Genomic DNA, 17,870 nt, shown 5'->3' with positions numbered 1-17,870 from the left:
ATCACAAGAATTATAGACAAGTATCTTCTCCTGACCATTATTATTTTTGCATTGAGCAAACATGATGATTAATAGTGAAGAGAAGTTTCTCAACATTTAATTTCAGATGTTCCTGGAATTTCACATGGTCCTGCCATGCTCTCCCTTGCAAAATCTCATGATTTAATGCCCTTTTAAGAAAACGCAAAGTCACCTGTGAGATTTGAAAACTCACTATGAAACTACCTTTGTAAGGAAACCACATATTTCTGAAGATGCAGATAAGATTGTGGTTTTCTAGTTATACATCTATAGGTAGCATGGTGACCAGTGCTAAATGCTTGCATTGGTTTAAAGGAAAAGAAAATACTGTCTTGTCATAAATTGCTTAGTCTGCCTTGATTTATTCCTAGTAGATGGATTTAGTTTGGGCTTAAGTCGCTAATGTAAAGCACATGCTCACTTACATCTCTACTTTTATCAGCTATGTAATCAGTACCTTAGAGCTGATGGTAGCTGAAGATTATATGATTGTCTACTTGAATGGAGCAACACCAAGAAGGAGGATGCCTGGACTGGGTTGGATGAAAAAATGTTACCAGATGATTGATCGACGGTGAGTAGTATTTTCCTTTCTGATCCACAGCCATTATTTTAAGCACTGTCCATTTCTGTTACTCCCCTGTATGACAGTGTTCACTGTATATGATCTTCCTGTATGCTTTGTGGGTTTTGGGTTTTTTTAAGAAACCATTTCTTTTTTACTTAGATTACGGAAGAATTTGAAATCATTTATAATTGTTCATCCATCATGGTTTATCAGGACAATTCTGGCTGTGACACGACCTTTTATAAGGTATGTAGTGAATCCCAGTGATTTTCTATGTCCCTAAGAATACAGAAACACCTTAAATCCTCAAGCATGGCTGTTGGTCTTTCACTGAAGAGTACTCGTTTTACAGTTCATGTTGGGATTTTGGCAGTTGAAGTTGACTTTCCTAAAGTGAGTGGAAGAAAACCTCTGATTTATGAGTGTCTAGCTGCACACATCACAGGAATGATATCATAAACCTGTATGTGTATGCAGAACTGGGAGTTAGTCCCTTAAAATAGCCTTTGTTCCAAGCCTAGCTAAAAGGCATGTAGAAAAGGGATCTGCATGTAATGATAATCACCTCATGAAAAAAGTCCTGGCTACAGGACAAGATTAAGCTGCAACTCTGGGTTTAAAAAAAAATTAGTTACTGCTCATGCAAGAGGACTGCCAGCACCCTGAGCTGTTTGAATGTATAAGAGTTCCAGTTCCAAAAAAGGTTTAATGCCACCAAAAATAATGTTTTGATTAGTAAAAAAGCAAAGAAACACAGACCCTGAAGACCTCACAAAGTGTTGAAGAAGATGAGCACGTATGCAGTTGAAATCCTGCGATCAGGGAGAGCAGACTGGCAGGTGTGAGAAAGAGAAGCAGCATAGTCTACAGAAGCCACCCAGCGAATAACATATGTCATGGCAGACCTCAGACAGATCTGTCCCCAGGCTGCAGATGAGGAAACTGGAGGTGTCTGTCGCAGGGTGCTCTGTCCTGACAGGGTGACATTGGGATGGGGAAGCACAAGAGTTCTCCCATCATTGCCAAAGTGCAACAGGCAGTGTCATAACAGAGCTTCTTCTTTCAGATGTGGTGTCTTTAATACCAAGTAGAAAGTGACAATTAAAAGTACTAGAGTAACAAGGAAACAATACTTGGAATTATCAACAGTAATGATGAGGATTCACTGAGTTGCATTTGGTGTCTGAGATACTTCTGTTGGCATTCTATTTGCTCCCAGAGGAAAAGTAGGCAGTAAAATTTAAAAAAATCAAATATGCCACATCTGTTCCAATTTCTTAGTCATTTATTCAGGATGATAATATTGAGCAGCAGTGACTAGAGGTTTTGCATTGCCAAACAGGGGAAAAGGTTCACTCTAAGTAGTTTGGCAAAGCAAATTAGCAGTACAGAACTAGACACAATAGAGACCAGTTAAAACTCTCCATTTCAGCCAAGTTGATTGAGTCTCTGTGCAAGAAGTGAAGTGCAAATGGGACCTGAAAAAAGGTGGGCAGGACACATGGCCAATGTGACTTTTGTGAAAGATGACATAAGGTACTTGAACCCTCACTGAGGACAGAAGAGCACTATGAGAAAGCTGAGTAAAAAACTGCGGGAGACATGAAAAGAGTCAGTTCAGTAACAAGCAACATAAGGAGATAGAAACTTGATTAGATTGAAGGCCAATGGCTTGTAGCTTAGCTTGCTAGCCCCGAGCTGTTCACCAAACCACTGACATGCACAGTGGGAATATTAGAGTAAGAAATGAATTGGTCCCAAGGCAAGCAGAGATTTCAATGAGATAGCTAAACATGAGCAAAATAATTTTAATTCTATTTCAGCTGAGATGTGGCACAAAACAGTAGGAATCAAGAAACTGAAAGACAATGGAATGACAAAGGACAGTCAAGTAACTGAGAGTGTGCTACAGTCAATTCTACCTCAAAAACTGGCAAGGTCATTCAGTGGAGTCTGTGACTCATCTTGCCAGACAAACACTAAACAGTTGTTTGAAAGGATGAAAGAACTAGTGGCTACAAAGATAGATCCTAGATACTCTTTATGGACCAGATATTCACACTAGAGATCATCTTAGCTGTGTTAGGCAAGAAATTAGATTCCTAATAAAACAATTGTCTGTGAAAGATATTTGGCATTGAAAATATTTAAATAATAGGCAGTTTACCACTATTGGCAGCACTCCTCCCCTAAAGTCTGAAAGAAACAAGGACTTCTTTTTTCAGTCATGTATTTGGGATACCTGTACACAGACTCCCACATGAAGCAACTACTCAGAAATCAATCACTGTGGTGGAATTAGTGGACCCAGGAGAATCCTCAACTGGAAAAATTAACCCTTGAAAGATTTATTAAATTTTTTTTCTCCCCCCCCTTACGCCCCAACTTCAGAAGCTTCTGATTGGCTTGCAGCTTGCCAAGCTACTTTAGCTGGAAGTTCAGTTGATGCAGACTATGATTAACATTTTTGATAAAATGCTAAGAATTATCTGTATGTTATCATGACTTTGCCTGGACAGTTGTGAGTGATTCATGCATCTTAAAACATGACCATTGGCCTGCTCCAGTGTGTATGCCTAGTGATGATAATCTGGTATAGAGACAAATTAAAATGGATGAGCTTAAACAACTATTCACAGTACCTTCATGTTGTCCTGTTTCAGTTGTCTCACTTTACCTTATTAGGAAGATATGTGTGGTAAGGGGAGAGGCAGTAACCTTCTGCTCAGACCTGTTTCAGAGGCTTCATGTTGGCTGGTCATACTCCCAAATTGGCAGTAAATAGGAAGAATATATTCTGGTTTTCATGGCCACATGAAAGAACATTCACGGTCTATGTGCATTTGTCACTGTTACTGATGTTAAAAGACTATCTAAATACAATCAGAGCTAAATCTGGAAAATTGCTTTATGAGCCAGATGAACAAGATAGATTTCTCATAAGCGGATAAATATCAAATAATTCAGATTAGGCAAGTGAATAGCCTTATTTTTTTGAGTGTCTTTTCTGAACAATCTAGCCTTTTTCTCAGTGATCATTTCTCAAACACAATAAATGATCATATAGCACAGCTGGAATAAACAAGAGAACGATTTCCTCATAAGAAGGCCCTGCAGTAAGAATAGACATGCACATACACAATCAGTTCTGTACTCATCTAAACAAATAAGAAAGTTCAGTTTTATTATGTTTGAAAGAGAATCAGTGTCAAATATAAATGCTAATTCATCATGATCACTTGATGTTAATTCATCATGACCATGTTAAGTGAATACTTCCCATTTCTTTTTATGTGTAAGGATGCTGTAGAGGATTTGATTCTTTTCAGAATTTTAATACATCTCCTTCGAACTGTACAACTAATCGCGTTGCCTAGTATATAGGCATTACAATTTATAAAGTTGTCCTAAATAACAGTGATTGAGCCTAAGCAAGGAACAGCAAAAGGTCTAGGCTTGATTTCAGCCTCACTAGAACTCAGGTATGCTCATGATCAGCTGAACTGTGTAATGGAAATATAAATAACAAAATGCTTAATTATTTAACACATTAAGTACCTGCCTTCTCTTTTTTTTTTTGATATAGCATAAAAGATTTGGGGGGGGGAAGTCACCATGTTGTTTCTGTGTTTCAGCTCTAAGTTCAGCAGTAAGATACAGTACGTCAACACGTTGGCGGAGCTTCGTGAGATGATTCCAATGGAATACATGCACATACCAGACAGTATTGTCAAGTAAGTGATGTACAATAAGCAGGTACTTGTTCTAATGGAAACTATTTCCACAAACTAATAGTAGTGTTTCAGAGTCTGTAGGAAAAACAGAAAGCCCCTTCCTGGTATTGTTACAAATGTGTATGTGTTGTTCTACAAAAATTCCACTGTCAAACTCAGAAACAGGAAAACATTGTATAATGGAAACACAAAACACAATAAAAATATACTGCTAGGGGAACCAGTTTTTATAGGAAGAGTAAGGTTTTGTACTGGACCAAATGATACTGCTGGTAAAATGAAGAAAAACTTTCAGGCTCAGAGTCCCTTCATCAGCCCCCTGACTACATAATCTGAATTGGAATAGACTGTTCACTCACTAATTGCAACCCAGAATGAAAATACGAAAAAAGCTTAACCCTTCCACAGATATCACCTATGCTATATTTTTCCATAGCTTTTACCGCTATTTAAGTAAAAGTGGGTTTAAGTTTTAGTCATACAGAGTTTTGAACTGAAACAATGATTCAAAGATAGCCTGTTCAATAGAAAACCACTGAAACTCCATAGGTTCACTATTCCTTATGGTTTAACCCAGAACCAATGAAACACAGTGTCTCAGTTCTTGCTTCTTATGTGTAAAGGCTTTTTAAATGCAGATATTTCTAAAGGAAAGATACCTGTTAAAAAATTGTAGGAGGTTGATTTGAATTGCTCACCTCAGCTGGCTTTTTTTCAGACCTGAAAACAACAAACTGAAATGGTATACCAAGACTGAAAACCTGGGAAATCAATCATAGTTTTCACGTGGGTCATTATTAAAAAGATATGCTGTTCAGGAATGCTTTTTTATTGTTATTATTTTTATCAAATGTCCTAGGTTTTGAACAGGCAAACATTCTGTTCTACAAAATATCTTGATGAGTAAATACACAAGTATGATTGTCTTTTCCTTATGGTTTGTCAGCAACTAGATATGAAGAACACTTCTTTTGAGGCTGTCAGATTTCTTCAACCCAGGCAGGAGTTTTCACACCTGCCTCACAGTAGTTGTGAAAGCAGCATAATTTTTTTTCATTGAGCTGGTGGTTGCTCTGATACTTGTGGTGTAATTCCAGGGAGCAAGTGGGAAGCTCAGTTCTTGTAGTGGCACTTTTAAGAATAGTAAATACAGTCGTGAAATCAGGGATTGTAGGGACTTTTGGTCAAATTTATTTGCTGCTGTAACTTCTTTAGACATGGAGTGATGCTAAAAATGTGGAGCACAGAGGTCATTGGTCACCTGATAAAGAGATGTCCAGAATGTTTTAACATCCCTAAAATTTTTTCATGCTCCCTCCATCCCTTCCTCCTTCCTTCCCTTCCTCTTTTGAGTCCTGTAAAGATTTTAATTTCTTGCAGTTTCCATTGATACAGACCTTAACCTGATACTTCAGTGTGTTTCTCTCTCTGTTTCCTCGCTGTGTTTTACTGTTACACAGTCTATAGCAGTACACTTATCTGTGTTACACACACATTTTCTTCCCTGTAGACTGCAAACTGTTTGAAAAGTCCATTCACCTCTGAGACCAAAGGTGAAATGATCACAGCACCAATACCAAAGAAACTTTAGGACTTAGAGCTTAAGAAATTTTAGGGAGCTGCCTACTTCATGTCATCAGCAGCCAGATGAGAGATCATGATTTTGCTGAAGAAAAAAATAGAAAGGTAGCAAGTGTGCCCATTGGTGGCAAGCATTTTCAAGATGATGTGATACAAAGATCTAGTGGATATCTGCTTTCAAGGCACTGTGAGTCATTATTCCCATGCCACAGGGAGAAGAGCAGTGTTCAGCTGATAGTTTTCTTTCTGCTGCAAGTTGAGAAAGATTCCTGTAGCAAAATAAAATAAAATTCAGCTTTTGGCTTCATAATTGCTCCACTGTCAAGAACAGAAATACCACTTACGGTCATGAGGAATCCCACCACTAGAAAGTACATAGGGTTTTGCCAGGATTTGGGTTGTATGGTTGGTTGGTAGTTTTTACTGAAGTGGGATACAATGTGCCTGTTGTATCATATGAACTTGTACATCTTTTCTCTTCCTTCACCCACTCTTATCTTGTAAGGTATGATGAAGAGAAGTGTATTAAGAGAAGAATGAGGTAAAACTTGCTTTCTAGCCCATGCTGCTGCTCATAATGGAGTGAATCTGTGTGACAGCCTTTCACCTGCAGGTGACCTCAACAGCTGAATGAGAGAGGATTTGCAATGATGTGGAATCTTACTTTCCCCTTCAAGCTGTTGAGATCAGCCTCCCTTGCAAATAAAACTTACCGAACTGTAAATGTCCTTGACTTGGCCCAGGCTGCAGCTAGTTTAATACTGTCTGATAGAGCAACCGAATGCTTTCAGCTCTGTCCACTGGGCATGCCTCAGATTCTTGCTGCTTTTATGTTTCTGCCTCCAAATGAGCTAAATAAGGAGTTACAAATTAAAGGTGGGTTGAGCACAGGGATAAATGGTATCATACTGAACTGAAGAGTTTTAGGGTCAGTGCATAATACTGGGTGCCTATTTTAGAAGCATGTACTATATTTGTTCTTCGCTCTGCTATTGCTCTGCTTCTCTCTTATGCTCTGCTTGCTTCTTTGTTTCTTTATATCAATAACTTTTACTCATGCAGACTGGATGAAGAGCTGAGGGAAACTTCAGAAACAGCTAAGTAAGATAGCTTTCAGCTGGATGCTGGCATTATATTTACTTGTTTCAAAGGAATAGATTGAATGCAGTAGTACATTATGTGTTTGGTACAGCAATCAGCTCGTAGTTTCAATTACTGTGTAAGTTGCCACATGTGTGAATTGACTTCCCCTCTCACTATAAGCAGCCTGCTTTTGTACCATTGGGTCTCAGTAAGGAATAATCATACCCTTACACTGTAAAAAAAGGGTTTTGCTGTTTTTTGATGATTGTTTCTATAGTCCTGGGGAGGACTGAAATCAGTTTTTTACACCATTAAAATGGTTCATTAAACATTTTCTACCCTTCACCCATTATGTCAGATGATACATAAAGTTTTTAGGAGGTATTTCTTTTTAAAAATTATTTTTTACAATTTACTAAGTTAGGGATAGCTACTGTACCTCATTCTCAGTTAAATTAGGTAGGTAACTTTTCCTGTTTTCCAGTGTTGGTTGGATAGGCTGGTGGATTAATACTTGATAATATTGTGTTGTCTGTGGTCCCTTAATAAATCAGTGTCAGCTGATGATCAGATACTTTAAATTCTGTGCTTTGACTTTACCATACTGAGGCAGTATGGTGTAAAGTACTACAAAAATCCTTAACTGGAAAGACACAATCCTTGATTGACTGAACAGAGCTTAGAAAGTATCCAGTGCACTTTTTTTCATGTGTGTATTGTACACAAGATTCCAGAGAAGGGAGCTGTGTCTGTAGGTTCTATGACATTTTCCCCCCTGCTGTTTTTGTAACTAGAGATTTTGAGTTTTTGAAGTTTGTTTTCAGTCTCCTTCCTTTAGCTTGTGCACTTCAGAATTTTCATCTTACTGCTTCTTCTTTATCGTATTTTTTCTAAAGTTTCTTCTTTTGCAGTACACATTTTTCTCTGGTTCTCCTGATACTAGCTTTTAAAATGACCACAAAGAAATAACCAAAACACTGGCCACTGCTTTTTGATTCTAGCAGTTAGACTACCTCAGAAGCAATAAATTCACATACATAGTTATCTGATACCACCTGAATATTTTGTTAAACAAAAGAAAAGAGGCCTGCCCAACCTTGAAATGCAACTTCTCTGCCTTCTATTCAAGCATATTAAAATGCATTGCAGTATATGACAATGAAAACTCTGTGGAAGAAAGCTGCTTTCTTGTTACTCCTTTCATTTAAAAGAATGCAGGCTGCAGCATAGCAAGTGAAAGGGGAATTAAATATTCATATGAGGCATCACTGATTATTGTTGTTGTTGGATATATGAAGTCACTGTAGTGCATTTCCCTTCCCCAACTTAAAGAAATAACTTAAAAAATTATTACTCAAACTAATTTGTGTTGCAGGCACTAAGTTCACTGCATTCCTGTCAATAACATTTGTGTGTTTGTGCTGTCAAAGATACTCACTACAGTTAGTTATTACATCCCCCAAATTTGATGTCATATTTAAAAAGAGAAAGAAATAAACAGAAGAAATGTTTACTACTGCTTCTTTTTCCTTGTACCTAGAACTAGCTGCCTCTCCAATGATCCAGAAATTACTTCAGTGGAGCAGGAGTAAGAATTTTTGCCTAATACTGTCATTACATTTTGACATTATTTTACAACGATGCTGCTAGGGACTGAGGCTGAGTAGACTCCATAAAGGTTTTTTGAGACCTAAATGCTCTCATAGTTATTTTCAGGAACTTGATTCAACACATGCAGGCAGAAAAAGCACTGAAGTTAGGATTTATTATATTTGCACTGCAGATGTGTTTAAAGTGTCCTCGACCATTTCCAAGCAGTCAGATAGAATTCTTAGCCTGAGGATATTCAGGTTAAGCTATGTGAAAAACAGAAAAGTGCAACATGATCAGCGTGAAGATGGTCCAATGCATTATCCCCAATTAAAAGTAAAGTGGTAAACTTGTCATTCTCATTCAGAGATTAAAAAGTTGTATATTTTACTTTGATTTCTGGGTCATGCTCTTGATATCTTCCTTCTCTTTGCTTTTTGTGCTTCTCAGCTTCTTTCATAGTTATTTCCCTGATTAAATCTCTAGTATCTTATGTCTTCCTTTCAAAGCTGGCCTGGTTCCCTTGGAAATGGGAATGTGTCAGTCCTCTGGCATGCTGTTCCTCTGTCTGATACCATAACTGAAGCATGTGAAAGGAAAACCCTGCACTGCTCTTACTGTGCATCAGTAAAGGTGTTTGTAGCTGTAGTGTGTCACGCAAGCACTAACAGTTCATCGCTAGAATAGCATGTCAGGAGAGGACTAGCCATTGCAGGAGTGCAGGTATTCCTGGCCAGCGTGTACAGGGGAGGAGTGATTGAGGACTTTGCTGTCCCTACCAATCTGGCTGGTATGTAGAAATAACACCGATGTCTCACACTGGTATATTGTTCAGGAATAGCATATAGTAAACCTGACTCCTCAGTCAAAGATTCCATCAATAACATGAGTATTAATAAGCAGGCAAATAATTAGAAGTACACATAGCAAACAGATGCATAAATAAAATGGAACTCTTCTTTTCACTTTTTAAAAAAAAATTGTACTCTAGTATACCTGGTACATAGGTTAGAACCATAAGCTAAATTCCTGATTTCTAGACCAGTTAACATAAAATCTTTGAGCATCTTTTTTTTTTTTTTCCTCAGGCACTGTTTATTCTGTAATGAGTCAATATGAGAACTGTTTTTTTAGTATGAGAACAGAAATTAAATAAGATGTCAAAGACTATTTATTTATGATTTTGGTCTTTGTGGCTTGAATAATTTTCCTATTTTTCTCAAAAGGGAGGCTGGGCAGGAAAAAGCAATATGAGAATAGAATTCCTATTTAGCTTAAATAAATATAGTGGAGGCCAAATTAATGCTAATTCCTGCTGTCTGTGTATAAATATGACTCTGTCTTCAGAAGTGGCAATAACCTTCCTGTGGTCATATCACTCATTTCTGGTGTAATTTCTTCAGGAAATAGGATTTCCCATATAAATGCCTCCACAATGATAATATCAGTTTTACACAGACTTTTCTTCAGTATGCTTTCTGCTGAAACCTCTCTGGAGTCTGCCTAGCTCTTAGTTTGCTTCTGTTGTCTTTTTCGTTTCTATTCCAAAAGCTTTTATCTGTTGTCATGCTCTCTTGTGTTCTATTTTGTTCAACTTTTGCACTTCCTCATGACTTTAAAAAAAAAACCTCATTATGAAATAATTCACAGTGCAAGAACCCTGTGTGTTCTGTAACAGTTCATAAATATTGAGGGTGCTTTAAACAGTTATGTATTCTGTGAGGAAAATTGTATTTTGATGCAATGTTTATGATGACAACTTCTTATTTTAAAGAATGCTTCTAAAGTATTTGATGATATGTGATTTGCACTAACTGGCAAAACCGTACACTTAGAAACATTTTTAGGGGCACTCATATCTTGCCACACTGTGGTGTCATTCCACCAGTGGATCTTTCCACATCTAGTGTCTACTTCAGACTGGAATTGCGAGGAATGTAGTTACTAATTTCAGTAAAACAGTAACAGATCTTATTAAGATGCGTATTTTGCATATGTAGTAGGTCAGATATGTGTAAATTATTTGACACCAATGCATTTAAGTAAATGAGAGATGAGGACGCTCAACACTTTGCGGGAGCTCAGGATTGGGGAAATGACTAGCCATGTGTTTCATAGCACTGATTTCTTTTGTTGTTCCTTTGTGTTTGTTTTTTTTTTTTTGTGTCTTAAATATATAGCTTTGACATGACACTGAAATAGAAAGCAGCGTTGCCGGGCATTTGAAGAAGAGTGCTTGCTTGGATTTTCATCACCCAAACAGCCATGACCATGACGTGCAATAGCCAATTTGGATTAATTTTGTTTGGTTTATGATTTTTCCATGTCATTCAACAGTTCAAGAAGACCAAAAGGGCCAATCCTATAGCCAAGGAAACAGCGGAATTTGGGGCTTGGGTATTTGGGTTGTTTTCAGAAGTAGAGTTTTCAGTAGGAAAGCTGTATCACCTAGCATTGGTTTCTGTGCGTATGTGCAATTTCTGTTTAAAAGGACACCATTTTACCAACAGTGTGCCTCACGAACAAGTCAACGAGGATGTGAATTTTTGTTTCATTTTTGTCTTCAGCATATTCATGTTTATGCATAGTTAAACGGGATAGTTATCGTTACAGTAAATGTTACTTGGTTGTATCACAGAGCAGCAGCAACTTTATTGTTTAAAAATAATTCTAGAAATGATGCAGGACTTTCTTGAATTTGTCTGTTTCTTGCTGTCTGGAAAGTCTTTCCATGTTCATTTAGCCCTAATGACTTTTTTATTCGGTAACAGAAAAGACTGATATACTGAAAAAACAATAGTCATCAAACAGACTTCCCAGAGGAAAAATGAGTAACTTAACTTAATTTTATTTTAATAATTTAGTTTAGTATCTTTATTTTAGGGCTGGCTTTTATAGAAGCAGCTAATCCTGTAAAAGATTTTCATATATTCTAAAAGCCTTAGAGCATTAATTCGTTGTTGTTGTTTTCTAAATCTGTTTTTCCAGAACTTTTTTTTTAAGTCATGAGTCTTAAAATGGCATCCTAACTCCAGTTATAAAGGCTATTGCTGCTATGAATATGAAACAAATACTTTTTATTTCCTACTAACAACTGAAGGTTAAATATATAAATCTACAGTTGGGAGTCACACTCATTTGTTAGGAATAGGTGTCAAAGTATTATTCAAAATGTATCTAATATTAAAAAAATCAATATTACAATGCAGTTTATTGTCTGTGTCATAGAACACAGCAGTGGAAAAAAAAAAACTAAGCATTTCTTATTTGCTGCTGTCCTGTGTACTGGCACAAAAGACACTGCAGTAAATCCTCATATTCACTGGAAAATAACTGCAGTCTCTCAGACCATTCTTTTGCAAGAGAGTGCAAATTAATTGTTGAGTGAATTCCGCTTGTCTGCTTTAAAAGGACAAGAATCAAGAACATGACTAATGCTTTCTCTTCCCCTAATGAACACACGCATGCACTTTCCAAACCTGCTGACTCACCTACCTTTTGGGATGTCCTAACAGAAGTAATAGTGTTATGTGCTCTCTGAAATATTATTCTTATCTTCAGAAGATTCTCATATGTCCTAGAATTACATTTGTGGATTCTCTACTTTGTAAATAAGTCATTAGACAATTCAAGATAATTTGCACCTTCCTTTTATGTGTGCATTAACTCCAGTCCTGCTTCTAGTCCAGAATTATTAATGAAAGAGAAGACAAGCAAGTTTTCTTGGGGAATAAAGTTTAAGCAAAAGGCAGGATAGCATGAGCCTTGATTTTTCAGTATTATCTAAACTGAGAGTGAAGAATGTATTTCGTCCTTCATTTAAAAGATTGATATTTTTGTTCTGTGATTTGCACATTTCCATCTCTGTCAGTCAGTATCTTGTATTTGCAAGGTAGTCTGCAAGCAAGGAAGCGAGCATCCGTCATTGCACGCACAGTTGTTCAGCTACTGTAATGAAGATCGACAAAATTGTCAGAAAGGCGGGAACTTGCCAAATGCTTTATCTGCCAGCATCAAAACTAAAATATCTGCACCTCTGCAGTCCTTGCTCTGTACTGACAAGTGGTGCATTGTATCTCTGTCATACTAGCTAGCCTGCTGTATTGCATCTTTCTGTCAGTTCCCGTTAATTTTCACAGAGGAGGGGCCTAATCCTGCTGATCATTGTTGCTGCTCTATAACCTTGCCCTAAATTAGGAACTGGTAGTTTCCACCTTTTCTCAGATATTTGAATCTTGGCTTGTGTCTGCCTTATAAAAGTGCTGTCACTTAGTATATTGGGGATAATGTTTTATGTACAGATTAATATTTGTATTGACTTCCAGATGCTAATTAAGCTTCACCTAGATCTAAACTATTAAAAGCATTTAGTAGCATGAAGTCACATCTTCTGTAGACCTGTAGTTTAAGCCACCTAGAATGAGCCAGATGACTCGTGTTTTGCTATAGGTGAGAGAAGTGTTTGCTAGAAGAGAATTTCACCACAAAACAGAAGTTCAGCACAAAACTTTATGCACTGTTTGAGACGTAAGTGAGGTGTAAGAGATATGTGGTCTTAGTGGTGGATGTCAGCTCTGAGGTGAGTTTAATTCTAAAGGCTTTGTGTGAAATTACTAAACAGCAAAGATACACATGTATTAACATTATTAATGTGAGTGGACTAATAGTGGCACCCTGAGACAGAAGGAATTTGTTTAAGCCAAATGTCACATTAAAACAAAATGGGGCATCAATGTGATGGTACAAAAATGATTGCAAGATCAAGGTGCGGTTATCTTTGCTTATGAGTATATTTTGAAAAGTTTTTTAATGTTATGATATGGCAATTATATACTATACTAACAACAATGTATCAATATTAATAAATCAGTAGTTTGTTGAAAGAGGTATATAGTACATATAATTGCACAGATATAATCTTTTATATATGGATTTTTCTACTGTGTATCAGAGTGCTGAGATCAAATATAAATTAATAGTTGCAATTTTTTTTTTGGTTAAAAGACCTATGCTGACTTAAATTTTAGATTAAGCAATACAAGGATATCTTATATCATTGTATGTGTATATATACCTATGAATCAGAAATAAAGAACTGCAACCCACCACTGGAAGTATTTCCTTTAAGCTCCAAGTTTTTTTCTTTATTCACTAGGAGCATGGAAACACTTGACTGTTTCAAATCACAGTTCTTTGTATAGTTATAAATATTTTTTTCTCTCAATTCCCTACCTGTCCTTCCAAAAATTGAAACTGACTCAATTCTGTGTCTCATGATCATAGAATCATAGAATGGTTTTGGTTGGAAGGGACCTTAAAGATCATCCAGTTCCAACCCCCCTGCCATGGCCAGGGACACCCTCCACTAGACCAGGTTGCTCAAAGCCCCGTCCAACCTGACCCTGAACACTTCCAGGGATGGGGCATCCACAGCCTCTCTGGGCAACCTGCCTCACCACCCTCGTAGTGAAGGATTTCTTCCTGATATTCTAATCTATTCCTATGTTCTAATCTAAATCTACCCTCTTTCAGTTTAAATTCATTACCCCTTGTCCTATTGCTATGTGCCCTTGTAAAAAGTCCCTCTCCAGCTTTCTTGCAGGCCCCCTTTAGGTACGGGAAGGCTGCTATAACATGTCCCTGGAGCCTTGTCCAGGCTGAACAACCCCAACTGTCTCAGCCTGTCCTCATAGGAGAGGTGCTCCAGACTCCTGATCATCTTTGTAGCCTTCTTCTGGACTCGCTCCAGCAGGTCCATGACCTTGTTATTTTGGGGGCCCCAGAGCTGAATGCAGTACTCCAGGTGGGGTCTTGATGAGAGCAGAGTAGAGAGGGAGAATCACCTCTCTCGACCTGCTGGCCACACTTCTTTTGATGCAGCCCAGGATACAGTTGGCTTTCTGGGCTGCAGGTGCACATTGCCAGATCATGTTAGGCTTCTCGTCAACCAACACCCCCATGTCCTTCTCCTCAGGGCTGCTCTCAACCCATTCTCTGCCCAGCCTGTATTTGTGCTTGGGATTGCCCTGACCCGTGGTGTTACTCCCAACCTCCATGTATTCAAATCTTTGCTTTGCTGTTGCTAGCGATATTGTTCCTGAAAGAAAGCAGGAGGAGCTCTTCAAGTTGCTCTCTAATTTGTGTCTGTGCTGTTATCTAAAAATCAAATGCATAGATAGTCTCACTCCATCTCATATGTTAGGCAGAAAACAGAAGCTATGCTGCAGAAACAGATTGACTATGAAACCGCCCTGAGCAGTTTAACAAACTTGTTGACTGCAGTGAAGGAAGGGGTCAGAGCTGGTAGATGTTCAGTCCTCTCACCTCCCTGGTACCACGTGCCTGTCCCAGTCTACGTCTATGTCAAATGGGTCAATTTATACTGCCACTACTTCAGGTAAACCTGGCTGACTTTTGGACAGCTAACCTGGAGCATTGCCCGGTGAGGCACCATATATGAGCTAAAAGGGAATAACCTATGGCTTCTTAATTGCCCACCACCTGCAAGGAACTCTAGGAATGCTCCTAGACCTTTTCAGGGCAAAGTCAAAGAAGTTGGATTAAACTAACCTTTCATGCTTGTTGAAAATAGTTTCCTTGACTTTTCATAGGTTTGAAGATTTATTGGATTTGATAATTTAGGGCTTAAATTGAGCCTCAGAAGCTGACTTATTTATAGCCATGTCATACAAAAGAAGTGCTGCTAGATTTCAGGAATCTTAAACTGTGTTTTGGTTTTTGTTATCTTTCTCCAGGTCGTTCCAATACAATGTAGTTGCAGTTTAAATGTTTTGTTGGCAGTTGATCTCTGGTGTGGAGTAGTAGGGGATCATTCATACCCTAAATCTCAGGGGCTGGAATGGCTACACTTATGTCCAGCTATAATGCTGTAGCTGGGAGAGCTGTGGGTCATCCTAATACCATCAGTCGTTGTAATGAGAGCTCAGATATTTTCTCTTCCTTACCTTCTCTGTGCCTCACAACGTGGCAATTTATGTCTTCCAGTAATTTGACTAATGCTTTCAGAGTGCTGATTGATGGCTTTCATAGCTGAGAACACTGGTGCAATAGACACAGCTATTTATACAAGGATAAACTGAAAATGCGGGTAAGTAGTAACACAGAAGACTAATTTTCAAAAAAGAAAATCCTAGTATATTAACTGTTGACATCTTCCTATTCTCTGATAGTCTCTAAGTAATCCATGTTGTGAACATTTGTGACATCTTAACATTTTTCTGAAGAAAAAAGGTGTAAAAAAGTGTAAAATACTTAAAGTGTATGTTCTGCTCATTTACTGTTTCTTCAGGAGTGCGAAAAAAAGAGATTTTCTTTTCTCACAGATTTTCAGTGGAGGGTTGTCATGAAATAAGTTTTCAGCACACTTCAGTGGTGTAAAATAAAGTATATCAGCTGAAAGGGAAATCCATTGCCACACAGTAAGTTAACATTATCACTTGTTTCCTGACTGTTAACTTTCTGTCTCCCTGCTTCTCCAAGATTTATATTCCTGTTAGCTCAGTCTTCAGAGCTAAAGCAGAAATTGATGACTTGGATTGTTTTCTGGGAGAACTAAAGTTTAACAAGCTGAATGCAAGATATTATGAAAGGAGACCATATTTATTTACAAAACCTTGAAGTAAGTTGATCCCACCTGCTCACACTCCTCCTTTCATAGGCTTCATTCACGCACACTGTCACACCCACATGCTCAAAAGCACCAGGACCTGTGTGCCCAGGGTGGCCTGACCGTCAGCAGTTGTTGGCAGCACTAACAACAAGAGCTGCTGGCTACCAAGTCCTCATCACGTTTCTCATCTTTTTTTACTAGTAAACTAGGTTTTGGGTGTGGGGATTTTGAGTCCTTTGTACAATTTAGGAGTCAGTAGCTATTATTGGGTGGTCCTTTTGCTTTAGAGTCATGCTTCCTTCAGTCTGATAAATCTGAGGCCACTTTTTTTTCCTTTGTTTGAGGCATATGTTTGTTCTCTTGGCAAGTTATCACATGCATCACCCTGTGTGTGTGATATACCATAACCTTTTTGCCACCCTGCTGCTGTTAGGTGGCAGGGTCTTTCACTGACAACCGCTGGTCTTCCCAGAGTGCGAGTCTTATGGTCCTGACATGAAAAACAGATTCCTCGATTTTACTGCTGGAATCAGTGTCCGGGGAGGTGTGTCCTGGAAAAGGTGCTCTTTGTTATCGGTCCCTGCTGTTCTTTTAACCTTTCTTCTGTGTTTCCCACTGTGTTCACACACATGCATATTTCCTTTCATACAGCATTTGTACCAATCCCATTAGTTCTGTTACAAATTTCTGCAGCTTCACAGGACAAAGAACCACAGTTATGCTGTAGTTGGTAAGTCAGGAAAGTGCTGTTGGCAGAGCTGTTGGGGCTTATCACTGTGCGTTAGAATAACTACAGAAAAAATAAAGGAAATCTAGATTTCTTGAAGTATTAAAGATTCTTCAAGTGAAAGTACAAATACAGAGTTGGGAAATAGTCCCATATTGTTACAAGTCCCATGGTATTTTGGAAGTTATTGGATTAAATGAAAATCTCATCTTTTAAATGAATTTGAAAAGTTAGAATGGTTTGGTTTGGAAGGGACCTTTAAAGATTGTCTAGCCCAACCCCCTCTCTAGTCTTCTTGGGTGATCAGACATTTAAGATGTGAAATGTAAATGCTTCTAAAGAAGCAAATAAAAGACTTCCTTACCATTTTATCTGAAATAAGTGTGTGGTGGATGGATTTTTTTAGATCCGCCTGATTTTGGTGTGTTGTTTCTGTCCTCTGAAGCCTTTGGGCTGGTAAAATTACAATCTCTAAAATTTAAGCTTGTTAGTGCTGAAGGCCTGTGACACTGCCAGCAGTGTATTTTGTTAGAAATACAAAATCTACAAGCACGGATTTTCAGGTTTGTGGTACAATCTTTTTTAATTTTTGAGTGCTAGAAATGCCCCTCAATTTCCTACTATAGACACTAGTGGGAAGAAAAGTCAGGTTTCAGATTGTCTTAGCTGTGCAGCCATATATAGTTATTTCTAGAGACAAGAGGGGTGTCCCTGTATTACCTGGCACAGATGAAGCCAATGGAGGAAGCATCAGGAAATTCTCTGGTCTACTCCTCATTCACTGTCCCTCCAGTCATGCAACCCCTCTAGCACCCTATTCCCATTGCAAAATACAGCTACCCTGCAGGCAGGTGGTGACAATTAACTAAATGTTTACAAAGCTTTAAAACAAGGGCCTAAATTCATGGGGGAGCTCATAAATCCCACAAATGTATG

General features: G+C 38.1%; 1 protein-coding gene across 6 annotated transcripts in view; it reads left to right on the top strand.

The window, feature by feature from the left end:
• Positions 1-13,691, top strand: part of PRUNE2 (prune homolog 2 with BCH domain) — a 145,926-nt gene extending 132,235 nt beyond the window's left edge. For 3 of the 6 annotated variants that reach the window (XM_069777258.1, XM_069777254.1, XM_069777260.1), the window contains 7 exons: positions 464-595; positions 749-835; positions 4,225-4,323; positions 6,410-6,445; positions 6,967-7,005; positions 8,528-8,575; positions 10,758-13,691. In XM_069777258.1, the coding sequence (XP_069633359.1) occupies positions 464-595; positions 749-835; positions 4,225-4,323; positions 6,410-6,445; positions 6,967-7,005; positions 8,528-8,575; positions 10,758-10,779 (463 nt within the window). In that variant the 3' untranslated portion in view covers positions 10,780-13,691. The remainder of the gene's footprint in view (positions 1-463; positions 596-748; positions 836-4,224; positions 4,324-6,409; positions 6,446-6,966; positions 7,006-8,527; positions 8,576-10,757) is intronic. The other 3 variants (XM_069777256.1, XM_069777257.1, XM_069777259.1) reach the window with 3 other exon arrangements.
• The last annotated feature ends 4,179 nt before the right edge of the window (positions 13,692-17,870 follow it).

This window comes from Haliaeetus albicilla, chromosome Z (assembly GCF_947461875.1).
Source record: "Haliaeetus albicilla chromosome Z, bHalAlb1.1, whole genome shotgun sequence".
Classification (NCBI taxonomy): domain Eukaryota; kingdom Metazoa; phylum Chordata; class Aves; order Accipitriformes; family Accipitridae; genus Haliaeetus; species Haliaeetus albicilla.
Note: the sequence above shows the minus strand (reverse complement) of the source record. Positions and strands in the feature narration are given on the sequence as shown.